This window comes from Rhineura floridana, chromosome 2 (genome assembly GCF_030035675.1).
Source record: "Rhineura floridana isolate rRhiFlo1 chromosome 2, rRhiFlo1.hap2, whole genome shotgun sequence".
Taxonomy (NCBI): Eukaryota; Metazoa; Chordata; class Lepidosauria; order Squamata; family Rhineuridae; genus Rhineura; species Rhineura floridana.
The window spans coordinates 45,936,043-45,953,270 of record NC_084481.1 but is presented as its reverse complement, the minus strand read 5'-3'; the positions used below and the strand labels follow the sequence as shown (position 1 = coordinate 45,953,270).

Sequence of the window (17,228 nt, the reverse complement as noted above, 5' to 3'; positions counted from 1 at the left end):
GAAGGTCACATTAGACACCTTCAAAAGTGCTTTAATTGAGAATTTCTTCATGGGGTGGGGACAGAGCTTGGAAAAGTTACTTTTTTGAACTACAACTCCCATCAGCCCCAGCCAGCATGGCTACTGGATTGGGCTGATGGGAGTTATAGTTCAAAAAAGTAACTTTTCCAACCTCTGGGTGGGGATTGACTGCAAAATCTACTCCCTGGATTGCATCCAGTGCTACTCAGAGTAGAGCCATTGAAATGAATGGACATGACTAACGTATGCCTATTTCAGTGGGTCTATTGTGAGTGTGACTTAGTTGGATGCAACCTATTGTTGGGAATATGTGGTTGGATCAGTTTCCATAAGGGCAAACCACAATTTGGCATTTAATACTTTCACCCCCAGTTAAAATTATAGTGACCTATTCTGACACCAAGCATAACCAGGCTGCCCATCAAACAGATTTAACACTCACTCCAGCTGTACCTCTATTTACCTTATCCTATTTAAATGAAGGACTGGAATCTGCTCCTATGAGGAAAAGTAAAGTGTAACTATTGTGAGCACTTTTGGAGTGAGGGGCAAGCCTTCCACTCAGCCTCTGACACTTGGCTGAGCAGCATCTGTTAATAGGCACTTCTCGGGGTATGTGCATAATTTGTTTCTGTGCACAGACCACAAAGAAATGAATAATGCTCCCAGAGATTCTATTCAACTGTGAAAATGATGGCCTTTTTGATAGTATTTGATTAGTATCGTTTCAAATACAAGTCTGAAAAGCAGTTGTTATAGTGTGGCCTCCAAAAGCTATTGGAAGGGCCAGAATATTCAACCCAGGAGCAGTTTCCAGACAGGCCTGTTCTTGTGATAGTGGCAGTGCCTTCAAAAAGAAACCTCGCCTGCTATTTAAGAAACCAATCAGTGGAACCCGATCCATTCAGATTCATCCATTCTGTTTTTTCCTATCCAAATTTTCTACACAGTTCCTTCAGTTGCATCCTCTCTACATTACCAATGCAATGAGGCCTTTGATACAACACTACTAAAAAAAGCCCTGGTGTGCGGTAATGAAACACCACGCTAAAAGAATCATTTTTTTCTGTCAGTGTTTATCAGTGTGCACATGAGCATAGTTTGAGACAGAAGGAGGCAAAGATGCAAAAGGAACCAAAGCAACTGAATGCTAGCACAAAGTGGGTATACTCCAATTCCAGCATTAATCTAAGAAATTTCCTAGTTAAACTGGTTCAGTGCAAGAGGAGAACAGGGAAAATCCATTTAACCCTCTTATCTTTACACTTCTGTTCCATTCTTCTGTATTTATAGGTGTTGCCCATTCCTACTTCATTTCTTATTCCTACTCCCCCTCCAAAGAATTTGCCTGTTTTATCATTATAGAAGCACAATGATTTACATTGCAAATATGTCCGTTTAAGAAGAAAACCTTTAAACCCTATCAAAAAGCTTAAAGTCTTTTTTTTTCTTTTGCCTTTATTTTCAAAAGGGTGAAAGAGGTCTGCCTGGCCCTGCTGGACTTACTGGAGAAACTGGAGTAGGATTGCCTGGCCCCAAGGTAGAAATGCCAATCCTATAGTCTGCTTTCACCGAGTAGCTGCTGAAATAATATATGACTAGATTTTTAAAAATTAAACAAGGATAAATGATATATTTGTAATAGCTGACAGGTATTCTGGATACTGTTCAAATACATTCATACTATTAAAAGAAAAATATATAGCACTTTATAACTCTGAGTCGTTCATTGATAATAAAATGTGACATATATAGAGAGGGTGGAGAGAGGGAGAGAGATTAAGTTACTAGGCCTGGGATCAGACTTGTTTCACTTCCTTCTAGTCTTCTTAAGATCACAAATCAAAGAATGCTGCTTCCTTTCTATGACTGTATTTTGTTCAAATCCAAACATAACATGTCTTTTTCTGAAGGGTGACATTGGCTTAACAGGAAGACCAGGTCCTATTGGTCCACCAGGGGTTGGAGAACCAGGTTTGCCGGTATGTATTGTACATGGGGAGATCCCATGGAGGGAACCCCTTAGAAACAAATATTAGTGCCCCTCTGAAAACAGGCCTAATCATACTTTTCTTTCTTTTTTCTGCAAAAATCGATGCGGATATATGTGGAGAGTGGTAGGGGATTGTTGTTCTGATGCCCTTAAGGTTTGGCTCATGGCCCTTTTCTGTTTTGAGCCTTTCTTGTTTAGCTTCTCCTACAAGTTCTTTTCAGTTTAGTTATCATTTTTATGGAGTTGGTCCGCAACTCTCTGTCCCAGATCTTTCACCCCCTCTTTCTGATTGTTTTCTTGTTGTTTCTTCTGTGCTATTAGCTCTTTTCTTAGCACCCCCTTCCTCCGAATGTCTTCCTTATGGTTGGCCTTCTGCTGTCCCTCCGTCTTTTTCTTTGTCATTAGGCTCTGGAGGAATCAGAATATGATCATGGAAGAATAAGAGATACTTCTTGGTCTTTTCATTCTTTTATTCAGGCAACTGCCAACCCTTTTTGTTTTCAGCTTCTTAATCTCTCTAAACCGTGTTGTCTTAAATCTTCCATTTGTGTCTTTGCCTTCCATCTATGAAAACTATGACCAATGTCTTGATCCCTTCATGTCTTGACTACTGTAATGCCCTTCTTTTCGTCTTCCTGTTTCCCACCCTTTGCCTCTTTATCTACCTTCCTTTACTTTGCTGCTGCTTGGCTTGTTCCCCCCCTTCTCCTTTCTATCACTTCCCTCTTCCCTCTTTGGGCCCATCCATACCTAAATGCAAAAATCCACTTTTTCCATATTCAGTTGGTGGCCTTGAGATCCATACATGTCCTGTTAGGATTTATATTGCAAAAACACGATTTTCAAGCATCCATATGTGTGGGTGCTTTTTTTGTCTAAATTGCTTTAGCATTGGCCACTCCCCTAACTCCACCCCTTTTAAGTGATTTGTCGATAACAGTAATTTGCTTTTCACGTTCTTTTTTGGAAGAGCATAGAAATCTATATCTTTTTTTTTAATTCCCATGCATGCGCAGGTTTGTGGATGTGCAAAAGGGCAAAGTTAATGGAACACACACACCCCAAGTGCAAGCAAAATAAATGTCTGGGCTGTTACATATAACACAGTGCTAAGGATGGGAGCCTCTGGTTACTCCCGATTCCATTGAATTTGTCAAACTGTGAGGCAAATCCCTTTCCGTGTTCGATTGTTTCCCACTGCTGTTACTGTTTTGAAAGGCGTTCCTTCTGCCCAGAGCACCCACCAAATCTCCTCTTCATGCCTCCTCCTTCCAAATTGTCCTCCACCACCCCCTATGTGAGAAAGCAAGAGATTATCTGTCATTCGGTTTCAAGTTAGCAAAGGGAGGACCTAGATTAGTCAGTTTCAGGCTCAGAGCAAAAGAACACAACTTACAGTGCATGTGCTCACAGAGAGAGAGAAAAAAAGAGAGAGAGAAAGAGAGATCTGGCTGCCTGGAGGCAGAGAAGCTAATCCCCCTTTCCTCTTGTTCCCCAATTTTTGGCTCTTTGGTATGTTTGGCTTCCTCTCCCATCCCCATTAGCTGTCAGGCAGGAAAAGAGAGGCTTTGCCTGCTGCTGAACTGGCTGCAAGATCAATGCCACCATTAAAGTACTAGAGCTTGCTCCTCCCCCCCCCTTTCTCCTATCAGCCCAAGGAAGCTCAATTAAAAACCTCCTCTTTTAAACTCTGTGTTTTCAATGAATTGTTTGCTTAAAATCACAAAATAGCTTTACGTGGAAATATTATTCATTAAACATTTAATTTTATGTTTGATCTCAAAATAATAGTGTTTTTCACACAAAACCCCCCAATGCGATACAGTGACAGAAGCCAGAAGGAGGAAGTACCCCAGTTCAGTACCAGAAGCAGGAAGGAACTGTAAGGAAGAAGGAGAAGGTGTGGACAGAGGGTGGATCCAACTTCAGTACTGGAAATGCAGCTGGCTATTAGGGGGGAAGGAGACGGGGGCTTGGCATATGATGGAGGAACACCCATGGACCGCCTATTGCAGGAAAATCTGCGGAATTGCATCCGAGTGCATGGATGTTAATGCTATTGATTACTGATACAGGAAAACATATCAGGTTTTTAGTAGTATTTCTAATGTGAATGCGAAAATCCGTACTAGCTTGCAATGTCGTATGGACAACTGTGAATTAATGAGAACACAAAGCAATAATATTGCAGATTATACATTTATATGGATGGGCCCTTCTTCTTTGATCTCTTGGCTTCCTTTTTTATAGCTCCTTTTTTCCCTACAAAAGTTTACTGATCCAGTTTCAGGAGTAGCCAAAGTGTGGCCCTCCAGATGCAATTGGACTGCAACTCCCATCATCCTTGATCATTGGCCATGTTTGCTGGGGCTGATGAGAGTTGGATTCCAACATCTGGAGGGCACCATGTTGGCTACCCCTGAATTTCTTAGTCTTATTCAAACATCCACATGTATCCGCTTTTTTGAGCTGATTCCCTGTTACTCTGCAAACCTCAAGCTGCTTACTTCGAATTCCCCCCTTCCTCAAGTTCAGGAAGCCCTTTTGGTACCTGAATTTAAAAACTGCAATAAAATGTATTTTCTTCCCCCCACCACCAACTGTTCTTTTATTTCTTTCTCTGGTCCCTCCTCCTTCCCTTTCCCTCTTGTGCCTTCTTCCTTATTATGCCTGTCTTTATAGTTAGTTATGAGCCTGTGGACAGGGCCTGTCTTTATTCTTACAAATCTATTTTATGCCACGCTTAGGGCTTGTCCACATCTGAGTGCTATTTAGCTGTTAATCCACTTTTCCCCCATTCAAATTAGACCAGAGTAGTCCATACCCACATGAATTTGTATATGAGGAACAATGTCAGTCTTTCCTGTTGATACCAATAGGAATTCCCTTATGGGTTTGTCCCTGCCTTCTAATTTGTTGATTCTATTATGCTGATTAAGTACTGAAAGGACATGCACACAGATAGGTGCTGGCACACAATCAGGCCATTGAAAATTTGCTTTTGCAGTTTTCTGGGTTTGGGCAAATCTGCGAAATAAGAAGAATGCATATATATGCTCCTCTGTTTAGGAATACACCGGAAATAGTTATGACCACTGCTGGAAAAGAAATGACAGCGTTGAGGAAGTCGTGGGTAAGGAAGGGGGAGTAGCAGAAAGTGATGAAGTAGTCAAGTGGAGTGGTTTGGAGCCTGATTTTCCCCAATTTATTAGCTTATCCCCATATTGGGTAAACCTGAATGTACAGAGGGAAAGCATCAAAACCAGTATTGCTTGACGGTGAGGTCGTGTGGACTACTAAATTAAATGGGAATGCAAACAGCTGCAAACAGACAGTAAACTCCAGTGTGGATAAGCCCTTAATTGTAGACACTGTAGAAATCATCTCCATTCTCTTCTTCCAATGTGAAAAGTGAATTACAAACATAGGTGAAAGAAAAAATTAAATTAATTGGAGTGTTGGGTGGGGGAATATTAGTATTGGAATTGTCATGGATGTTTATCTTTTTTAAAACAATAGCTCTTAAACATGGTCATTGCTATTCCAATGTTCATGTGTAAGGAAAAAATAAACACAGCTAGAATCTAAAGGTGAAGAAAAAAATTCCAAAATGTGGTAGAAGTTATTTTAATATACATTCTTTGCATTCTGAGGCATTTGTTTTTGAAGTAGAAAATGTGTGTTCAAACCACTTTCACCCCACTTAAAATATATGTTTGATTTCATCCTAAACTTTTCCGCGGTGACTGAGACATTTTAGAGCTAGGAATAAAGATATTTTAGGGTTTTTCCCATGTTATAAGACTTCTGATATTGCATTCAGTGTGGTAAATGGTAGGAATGATTATGAAATGTGTTCATTAGCCAAAGAATCTTAGTCTAGCCTTCAGATTTTTCTAGTAAATGTCAAAAATCATTATGACACAAATCTTGCTGGTATATTTTCTAACTTGCCACAGTAAATACAACCACAACTTTGGAAATGAGGATGAAACATTCCTAACTGGCAAAAGGAATTTGGTAGTTCTTGAGATATACTGGTAATTGACCCTTTCCCATTGTCTATTGTTATTTGAAAATTCCAGCATTCACTGAATGAGTTTCAAACATTTATTGTAACATGAGTGTGAGAAAGAGACACACTCACATGTTTGCAAACAGATATAGACAAAGCTCTCAGATGCCCTGTGGAGATTACATAGCTCAGTATTGTCTACACTGACTGGCAGCAGCTTTTATGCATGCAAAACAGATGATCTATCACTGAGTCATGGTCCTTCCCCGTGAACATTACAGAGAACACTGGATGAGACAGCTCAGTTCCTAATAGTGGGATATTTGCCTTAAGCAGTGGTTTAAAAATGTATTCCAGGGACCCTCCTGGGGTTCTTTGAAAGCTTGCTGCGTCCTCTTCATTAAGACAAACTTTCCTGAGAGACAGCTACCAGTGCAGTTGCAGGGAAATGTTAGTTTGTTCAGGGTGGGTGGGGGTGCCTCAGTTTACACAGCACAATTACCATAACCCACTAGGCCTGGCCTGCCCTCCATGTGAATGTCCACCACAGAACATTCTTATGTCATTAGAATCCTCTGCAACATGTATAGGTTCTGTGACATATACACAGGGGTTACTTAGTAAACAAGATGGCGTGGATACAGTTCCTTAGAATGTTTGCAGGGAATCTTAAAACACTTGCTTACCTTTAAGCCTGTGAGCAGTCCCATAAAAATCTATTATTAAAGTGGATCTTATGCTTGACTGCTTTCTCAGATTATTGCAGGGTGAACCTTGCAGGCTCACATTTTTTAAGCCTTTTATTCAGTGGTGCCAGGGAAAAAAAAGACTGCTAGCGTAATCCGGTATAACTTGTTATACCTGCAGTTCACAGTTGTCTGCTTTTTGATGTATCATCACGAATAAGGCTGCCTCTGCTTTTCATGAATATAGTATCACTTTAGCAATTCAGGGCAGGTTGGAACTAGGCTCCAAACCACAGAGATGTGTAAAGATCAGACTTTGATTGATTTACTATTGATTTCTACATTTTTCTGAGTTGCTTTCAAAAACATTTCACAGGGGTCACAAGGACCACAAGGGATTCAGGGAGAAAGAGGATCGCCGGGAGAAGGGCTTCCAGGACCAAAGGTACACAGAGTTTTTTTTTTTTAAATGCCATGGAATTTAAATAAATGACCTTTAAAGTGTTTTTTCAAGCCCATTTCCAAATTTGAATGATCAAAACATACAAATAAATGTGTTGCTTTTAATAATATTCCAGTCCTGTGCACCCTGGTAGGTAACATGTTCAGCATCAAAAGCAACATTAATGCTAAAATTATCAATAGTCATGGGACTGCCACTTAATGTCCATATTCCATTTGCACTAAGGGCTCTTCCAGACAGCGTATGTATTGAGCATTCATCCTGATTTTCTCGCACAAAACTTATGTGAAAGTTAGACTATATCAAGTCTCTATTTGTTCCAATTTGATTGCATGGTGCTTATATGATTTCTCATTATTCGTTCGTTTATCCTGCACTTTCCTATTCTTTTTTTTTAAAAAAAATATGTTATTTAATGAATGTGAGCATTGTACATGCCATACAAACTAAGTGCCGCCCTGGGCTCCTACTGGGAGGAGGGACAGGATATAAATCTAATAACAATAATAAGGGATAATACAAATATTAATAGGAATATCACATAATGTGACACATCCTGTTGGGTAACCTTTCAATATTCCTATGATATCTTAATACAAAACCTTTAACATGACAGTTATATATTTGTTTAAATGTGATGAAATATATATAAAAGTTATTGTTCTTAAATGAATATACAAATTGTGTCTAAAATCTCAGCATCAGTGCATTTCCCTATCACTTTTCTAACAGTAAAAAGTCAGTTTTTTTAAAAAAGATATGGATTTGTTGTGACAGAGTGCTTAACCTAAATTTCTAGTATGTGCTTAAATTACTCCCTCAAAATACTGGCAGCCTGGAGGCGACCAAAGTTATTTGCAATAATGTGATGAATACTGCTCCACGAGCTAGAGGGAGCCCCAGCTGATGAAGTGTCAAGGCCCCAGCTGACGAAGCATCAAGGCGAGTTAAGCAGCAGAGCGAGTTCGGCAGCAGGGCGAGGAGGCCAGGGCCCCCCACTCTGCCCGTCTGTTCCCTGACCTCAACTAAACCGCAGTCTCCAACCCATTAACGTAATAAACCTTAAACAAAACTATGCAGGTAAGAAGCCAGCAGGGGTGTGGGGGCTTTCCAGTGTTTTGCACCGTCTGCAGCATGTACGACTATCTGCCTGTTGGACAGAAGTCGTGGGTGTGCTCTCGGTGCAATGAGCTCCTGGCTCTCCAGGAACGACTTCATTTCCTTGAGGCCAAAGTGGCGGACCTGGAAAAGCTGAGAGAGGCAGAGAGGTGTGTGGAGGAGGCCTTCAGGGACGTTATAGCTGTGTCCCACTCCAACGATGATAGCTCTCCTGCTATCATGGAGAACGATGGTCTCGGGAAAGGAGATCATCCAGCTGAGGAAGAGGGAAACGATCCCTTAGAAGGGACCCATTCCTTGGGGGATGAGCAGCTATCCTCTCGTGCCGAGGATATATCTCCAGGGGGTGGAGGGATCCTTGTAGTGGGTGATTCGATCATTAGGAACATAGACAGTGGGGTGTGTGATGGGCGTGTAGACCGCAAGGTGTTTTGCCTGCCTGGTGCGAAGGTTGCAGATATCGCCCGTCGTTTAGATAGTTTGGTAGACAGTGCTGGGAAGGAGTCAGTGGTCGTGGTGCACGTTGGCACCAACGACATGGGGAAATGCAGCCGTGAGGTCCTGGAAGCAAAATTTAGGTTGCTAGGTAGGATGCTGAAAGCCAGGACCTCCAAGGTGGCTTTCTCTGAAATGCTACCAGTTCCACGCGCAGGACCAGCCAGACAGGCCCAGCTTTGCAGTCTCAATGCGTGGATGAGACGATGGTGTCGGGTGGAAGGGTTCGGATTTGTTAGGCACTGGGGAACATTTTGGGACAAGCCGGGCCTGTACAAAAGGGACGGGCTCCACTTGAACCAGAATGGAACCAGACTGCTGGCACTTAAAATTAAAAAGGTGGCAGAGCAGCTTTTAAACTGACTGAGGGGGGAAACCCGACAGGAGCTGAGAAAGGTCCGGTTCAGAATAAACCTCCCCCCTGGGATAAAAACCAAAGAAATGATGAAATTTTAAAAGGGGTAGGCCTAGAAGTAGGCATTGTGAGAGCAGGGGCACAGGATATAAATTCAGAAGAGCAAAATTACCACAGGCCTAACCACAAGTGCCAAAGACACTTGAAGAGAGACACTGCTTACAAGTGCCTGTACGCTAATGCTAGGAGCCTCCGAACCAAGATGGGAGAACTGGAGTGCTTGGTCTTAGAGGAGAGCATTGATATAGTGAGCATAACAGAGACCTGGTGGAATGGAGAAAACCAGTGGGATACGGTTATCCCTGGATATAAACTATATCGGAAGGACAGGGAAGGACGTATTGGTGGCGGAGTCGCTCTATACGTGAAAGAAGGCATTGAATCCAGCAAGCTCGAAACTCCAAAAGAGGCAGACTCCTCCACAGAATCGTTGTGGGTGGTGATACCGTGCCCCAGGAGGGACTTAATACTGGGAACGATCTATCGTCCCCCTGATCAAAATGCTCAGGGAGACCTTGAGATGAGATATGAAATTGAGGAAGCATCCAAACTAGGAAATGTGGTAGTAATGGGTGACTTCAACTACCCGGACATAGACTGGCTGCATATGTGTTCCAGTCATGACAAAGAAGCAAAGTTTCTAGATATTCTAAATGACTATTCCCTAGACCAGTTGGTCATGGAACCGACCAGAGGGACGGCAACCCTGGACTTAATCCTCAGTGGGGACCGGGACCTGGTGCGAGATGTAAGTGTTGTTGAACCGATTGGGAGCAGTGACCACAGTGCTATTAAATTAAACATACATGTAACTGGCCAATTGCCACAAAAATCCAACACGGTCACATTTGACTTCAAAAGAGGAAACTTCACAAAAATGAGGGGATTGGTAAAAAGAAAGCTGAAAAACAAAGTCCAGAGGGTCACATCACTCGAAAATGCTTGGAAGTTGTTTAAAAACACTATATTAGAAGCTCAACTGGAGCGCATACCGCAGATCAGAAAAGGTACCGCCAGGGCCAAGAAGATGCCAGCATGGTTAACGAGCAAAGTCAAGGAAGCTCTTAGAGGCAAAAAGTCTTCCTTCAGAAAATGGAAGTCTTGTCCGAATGAAGAAAATAAAAAAGAACACAAACTCTGGCAAAAGAAATGCAAGAAGACAATAAGGGATGCTAAAAAAGAATTTGAGGAGCACATTGCTAAGAACATAAAAACCAACAACAAAAAATTCTATAAATACATTCAAAGCAGGAGACCATCTAGGGAGACAATTGGACCCTTGGATGATAAGGGAGTCAAAGGTGTACTAAAGAACGATAAGGAGATTGCAGAGAAGCTAAATGAATTCTTTGCATCTGTCTTCACAGTGGAAGATATAGGGCAGATCCCTGAACCTGAACTAACATTTGCAGGAAGGGATTCTGAGGAACTAAGACAAATAGTGGTAATGAGAGAGGAAGTTCTAAGCTTAATGGACAATATAAAAACTGACAAATCACCGGGCCCGGATGGCATCCACCCGAGAGTTCTCAAAGAACTCAAATGTGAAATTGCTGATCTGCTAACTAAAATATGTAACTTGTCCCTCGGGTCCTCCTCCGTGCCTGAGGACTGGAAAGTGGCAAATGTAACGCCAATCTTCAAAAAGGGATCCAGAGGGGATCCCGGAAATTACAGGCCAGTTAGCTTAACTTCTGTCCCTGGAAAACTGGTAGAAAGTATGATTAAAGCTAGATTAACTAAGCACATAGAAGAACAAGCCTTGCTGAAGCAGAGCCAGCATGGCTTCTGCAAGGGAAAGTCCTGTCTCAGTAACCTATTAGAATTCTTTGAGAGTGTCAACAAGCATATAGATAGAGGTGATCCAGTGGACATAGTGTACTTAGACTTTCAAAAAGCGTTTGACAAGGTACCTCACCAAAGGCTTCTGAGGAAGCTTAGCAGTCATGGAATAAGAGGAGAGGTCCTCTTGTGGATAAGGAATTGGTTAAGAAGCAGAAAGCAGAGAGTAGGAATAAACGGACAGTTCTCCCAATGGAGGGCTGTAGAAAGTGGAGTCCCTCAAGGATCGGTATTGGGACCTGTACTTTTCAACTTGTTCATTAATGACCTAGAATTAGGAGTGAGCAGTGAAGTGGCCAAGTTTGCTGACGACACTAAATTGTTCAGGGTTGTTCAAACAAAAAGGGATTGCGAAGAGCTCCAAAAAGACCTCTCCAAACTGAGTGAATGGGCGGAAAAATGGCAAATGCAATTCAATATAAACAAGTGTAAAATTATGCATATTGGAGCAAAAAATCTTAATTTCACATATACGCTCATGGGGTCTGAACTGGCGGTGACCGACCAGGAGAGAGACCTCGGGGTTGTAGTGGACAGCACGATGAAAATGTCGACCCAGTGTGCGGCAGCTGTGAAAAAGGCAAATTCCATGCTAGCAATAATTAGGAAAGGTATTGAAAATAAAACAGCCGATATCATAATGCCGTTGGATAAATCTATGGTGCGGCCGCATTTGGAATACTGTGTACAGTTCTGGTCGCCTCATCTCAAAAAGGATATGATAGAGTTGGAAAAGGTTCCGAAGAGGGCAACCAGAATGATCAAGGGGATGGAGCGACTCCCTTACGAGGAAAGGTTGCAGCATTTGGGGCTTTTTAGTTTAGAGAAAAGGCGGGTCAGAGGAGACATGATAGAAGTGTATAAAATTATGCATGGCATTGAGAAAGTGGATAGAGAAAAGTTCTTCTCCCTCTCTCATAATACTAGAACTCGTGGACATTCAAAGAAGCTGAATGTTGGAAGATTCAGGACAGACAAAAGGAAGTACTTCTTTACTCAGCGCATAGTTAAACTATGGAATTTGCTCTCACAAGATGCAGTAATGGCCACCAGCTTGGATGGCTTTAAAAGAAGATTAGACAAATTCATGGAGGACAGGGCTGTCAATGGCTACTAGCCATGATGGCTGTGCTGTGCCACCCTAGTCAGAGTCAGCATGCTTCTGAAAACCAGTTGCCGGAAGCCTCAGGAGGGGAGAGTGTTCTTGCACTCGGGTCCTGCTTGTGGGCTTCCCCCAGGCACCTGGTTGGCCACTGTGAGAACAGGATGCTGGACTAGATGGGCCACTGGCCTGATCCAGCAGGCTCTTCTTATGTTCTTATGAATACAACCTGTTTCACCAGCTATCAGTGCGATCCTATGCTTATCTACTCAGAAGTAAGCCCCATTGAATTCAATGGAACTTACTCCCAGGTAAATGTGTATAAGATTGCAGCCTTGGGCTATTCTCCAATACATGCTTACCTGGAAGTATGTGCCATTGAACCCAATGGAACTTACTTCTGAGTAGACATGGATTGCATTGTTAGTCACTAGGGATGGGTGAGTCTATCTCATTTTTCTAAACAAAAGTTTACTTCTGCACATTTCTGTTTGCAGTTTTAGTCCTCATAGAAATTCATCAGCATTATAGTGTACATTTCTAATATACACATCTTCATCTGCAATTTTACCTAATGTACACATTTTTGCAAGCAATTTTCCTTAATATTTTGGTATGTTATTTTCACCAATATATGCATTTTTATGCACACTTTATCCGTGTATAAGCATTTTTGTACACATTACTTGGCTGGAGAACTGCATTGCAAATTTCAGAAAAGTGCAAATTTCAAAGGTTGGTTGTGTTTTTGTTTATGTATTGTTTTGGGAAGGGTGAATTAGGAAGGTTCACCTTTAAATGCGAACTGAATCAGATTTCTCTCCTATCCCTTCTAGGGACAAATCAGTTTATATTGGTAACCTCAAATGTTTCAAAATGATTATGAAGTTTCAGGAGTGGGGGACATACAACAAGGACTAGCAGCTTACTTTTTACTATGTTAATGCTGGGACTTGCATATTGTATGTGGAGTCTCTTTGTCACACAAAACTTCAAAAACTTTTATCTTCAGCAAGTTTTATCTTTAGAACTGGGGGCGGGGAACCTGGCTATAGTGAAGGCTATGGAAAACAGAGCATCTCGACTTCCGGGAAGGGTGACTTCGCTTGTGCCTGCTTTTGGGACGGGCTCCCACCTCAAAAGAAGCTTATTCAGATATAAATCAGTCAGAACATATTTTTTTTTGACTGATGAAATTTCTCCCGGGCAGGGAGAAACGTAGAGATCAACCTTAAAAGCCTGTTTTTGTTGGGAGGACTGGATTTCATTAATTTATGAGATAAGGTCCAGCCAACAATGCCGGACGGACTTCCGAACAAGCTCTATCTGTTTAAGCGATACGTTTATCTTTTCTTTAAAGAGAGAACGGACTAACAGGCAAGCACCCTTCTTTCTATTATTTTTTTTACTTGGTCTAAATTGTTGCAGCAAAAGGAGATTTGTCAGATTGATCGGCTTTGGACAACTTCTGGGTGAGCTATAACTCTTCTCTGTTATTCACGAAATTAACGGCTTATCTCTGTTTCTGTCGCAAAAAGCTGTCCTGGAAGTGCATTCTAAAGATATAAACAGAAGAGGGATTTCTATTCCTGATTTCTATTCCGAGGAATATTATATTGTCTGGGACTATTCTCTTTTTGGTCTATTTTACTTTGACGAATCTGCTTCTTCACGACGCCACTAACTGTTTTGATGCTGGGAACTAAATTTGTTTTGCATTCTTGAACATAGAGAGATAAGGCAGGCTGCTCTGTTTATACTGTGATGTCATCAAGCCTGGAATATTAACCCAATTGTTGCTGAAATAAGAAGTGGTTCTTCTTTATTTTTGTTTTGCTTTGTTTTCGTGGTTTTAAAAATGGCAATCAAGAAAGTGGCTGAGAATCTGGAAGTAACTATGTTTCAGAAAATAATGGATGAGATTGAGATAATGAAACAAACCCTGCGACAGGGTAGTAAGGAGCTGAAAATTGAACTGAGCAAAATGACGCAGGAGCTTAAAGAAATAGGGGATCCTGTGAGAGAGGAGAATGAGATCAGAGATGAGAACAGAAAAAATAAAGGGAAGATACAAGCCCTGGAGATTGGAACAAATGTGGAATTGGAAAAAGATCTGGAGTTTATGGATTTTAGAAATAAAATCTACTGTTTGGAATTTAACGTTATCTCTGAAGAAATTAATGAAGATATTAGAGATAAAGTTATCAATGGCTTGGATAATCTTTTGGACTGGAATGACGTGATGGAGTTTGATATAGAGAAAATCTATGGAATTAACTGCAGCCATGTGACAATGGAAAAACTCTCAAGAGATGAGCCAGTGCATTTTGTAAAAAAGAAGAACAGAGATATGACTTTACAACAGTATTTCAGCAACTTATTCAGAATGGATGGCAAGAAAATATTTGGGATAGAGGAAATTCCCATCAGACTCTTATTATATGACTATGGCTACGACAGCAAGATTATTATGGAATACTGATAATGGAAGATTGGATACTGAAATTACTGGACTTAACAGGACTATTGGAGATGGAAGATGGAACTAATAGGGATAATGGAATAATGGCTATTGAAATTATTGAACCTAACAGATTTTGATGAGATGGATTAATCGAAGTGTTTATTTGGACTATGGTTATGACAATAAGATTATTATAATTATTAACGAGATGGATTAATCGACATGTTTATTTGGAGAAAAATTGATAGATATATTTCTTAAAGAATTGAAACCTCTCTTTGACTTCTTGTGGAAAGAATAAAGTAATGTTTATGAGATTTGATGATTAATTAAGATAACTACTGGAGGAAAGTGATTTTATAATATGATTTAAGAGACAGGATTGTTATATATTGTAGACTTATAACTGATTTGATCTGTGACAAATGGGAAGTCAATTTTTTTTTTGTTTAATTATTTTTGTTTTGTTTTGTTTTTTGTCTTTGAATGTTTTATGATTTTGTTTTGTATGTTTTATGAAAATTTGAATAAAAATTATTGTAAAAAAAAAAAGGAAAACAGAGCATCTCGAGGATATGATTGACAGATTTCCATAAAGCCCCCCCAACTCCACTCAATCAAGGGACATGAGCTCTGTGCTTACATTTCATGATAGTATTATTTATTATTTATTAAATTTCTATCCTGACCTTCATCCCAGAAGGAGACCAGGGAGGTAATAAAGTGGAAGGGGCAAGCTGGATGGAGATCTGTGGGAGTTGCACATAAGCTTCCCATTTCCCATAATGGCCTGGGGCACTGCCTGGGGCACGCTCCAAGGGGGAGGAAGAACTTGCATGGGTACAGAGGGTAAGAGGTAAGAGAAGCTGTTAAGCGTTATGACAAGGATGGGCAGACTTCAGGCTTACAGGATCTACTCTTTTTTTACTAGAACTCCAGCGCCCACCAATCAGAGCTGGGTGCAAAGCAATGGCTCAGGGTGGGAAGAAGGGAACATAGAATTAAGGAGCACATGTTTTCAGTACCAGGTCTGAGCTCACAATAACCCACTCCTAATTTCTCCCTCAGCAGCCAAATGTAAACAACAGGAATAAACCTTTTTGTTGCTGCTATTGTTAAACAACTGAGAGACAGTAGCCCTTGGCGATCTGCTGCAAATCACTCTGAGATCTCCCAGAAGATCCCAATATTATCTTCTGCCCACTCCTGATAGATTTCCTCCACATGAGTGCTGTGCTTCCACAGGGGAAGTATCATACCCCTCATGTTTTCCTAATCATATGTTATAGCAACATCTTTAAATTTTATTTATTTATTTCGTCAAATATTTATAACTCACCCTTCATCCAAAGGGTACACTTACATATTAAAACCCCAACCAAAACATAGAAAGCCAGAAGCAATCATTATAACTTCAAATTTACATGATTAAGAATGCAATCAGGAGTAGCAGCTGCGGGCAGGTCCATACCATACACATCCAAGGCACATTTAAGACATGTGACTTCCCCCAAAGAATGATGGGAATTGTAGTTTGTTAAGGGTGCTAGGAATTTGTAGCTCTGTGAGGGGAAAGTATATTTCCCAGGATTCTTTGGGGGAGGTAATGTGCTTTAAGTGCACATTGGATGTGCTTTAAAAGCATGGTGTGGACCTACCCTTAGAGCTGTAAATGCACCTCACCCCTTTTTTCATAAATAAAGATGAAAATGCTTACAGAAAAAACTGTAGAAATCAAACCATTCCTAGGATGTCATGAAGCAATTGCTTCCCAGTGAACAACACACAGCAACACTTCACAACAGCTTCGTGAAGTCAAGAATGCATTGATAAACTGAAACTACAAAGGAGATTTAAACTGCCAGGACGAATGTAATTTACAAATCTGGCATTTAGCCAGGACTCTAGTGTTAACAGAACTTAGTCTTGATTCTACAAAAAAGAGAGGACAAAACAAGCATCAACAGTTATATGTGTAGCTTTGCCTATATCTTTACACATTCAGAACGTTTCCTCTCTAGGCATATTATACTGTTAAACTTTCCATTCTTAAACAAAACAAAAGTCAGCCAGTCAAAAGGAAAAAACAAACTTCTGACCTGGTTTCAAGATCAAGGAATACTATTTTAAAACAAAAGAAGTTTTAAAATGCATATAAGAAAAATGAGAAGTATTTGATTACTAGTTAATAGAAAAAGAACTCATGGCTTGATCCAGCAGGAGTAATGTCAGTAAGAAAAAAGGCGGCTTCTACACCCACACCTCTGGCTACATCAGGAACACCATGTGCAAAAGACAAGGGGCATGGGCTTCCCAATGCTGGTTTTTTGCACCCAGTACTTGGAAGTGCATGTACATTTCCTGACTATGTATAGGGAATATAACACACAATGCCGAACCTTTCCTTACGAGGAAAGGTTGCAGCATTTGGGGCTTTTTAGTTTAGAGAAAAGGTGGGTCAGAGGAGACATGATAGAAGTGTATAAAATTATGCATGGCATTGAGAAAGTGGATAGAGAAAAGTTCTTCTCCCTCTCTCATAATACTAGAACTCGTGGACATTCAAAGAAGCTGAATGTTGGAAGATTCAGGACAGACAAAAGGAAGTACTTC

The 17,228-nt window shown here is 40.8% G+C and overlaps 1 protein-coding gene across 1 annotated transcript in view; it reads left to right on the top strand.

The window, feature by feature from the left end:
- LOC133378132 (collagen alpha-1(XXVIII) chain-like) overlaps nucleotides 1-17,228 on the top strand; it is a 75,158-nt gene that overhangs the window by 27,984 nt on the left and 29,946 nt on the right. The window contains exons 12-14 of the mRNA XM_061612920.1: nucleotides 1,493-1,561; nucleotides 1,935-2,003; nucleotides 7,092-7,160. Coding sequence (XP_061468904.1) covers nucleotides 1,493-1,561; nucleotides 1,935-2,003; nucleotides 7,092-7,160 — 207 coding nt within the window. The remainder of the gene's footprint in view (nucleotides 1-1,492; nucleotides 1,562-1,934; nucleotides 2,004-7,091; nucleotides 7,161-17,228) is intronic.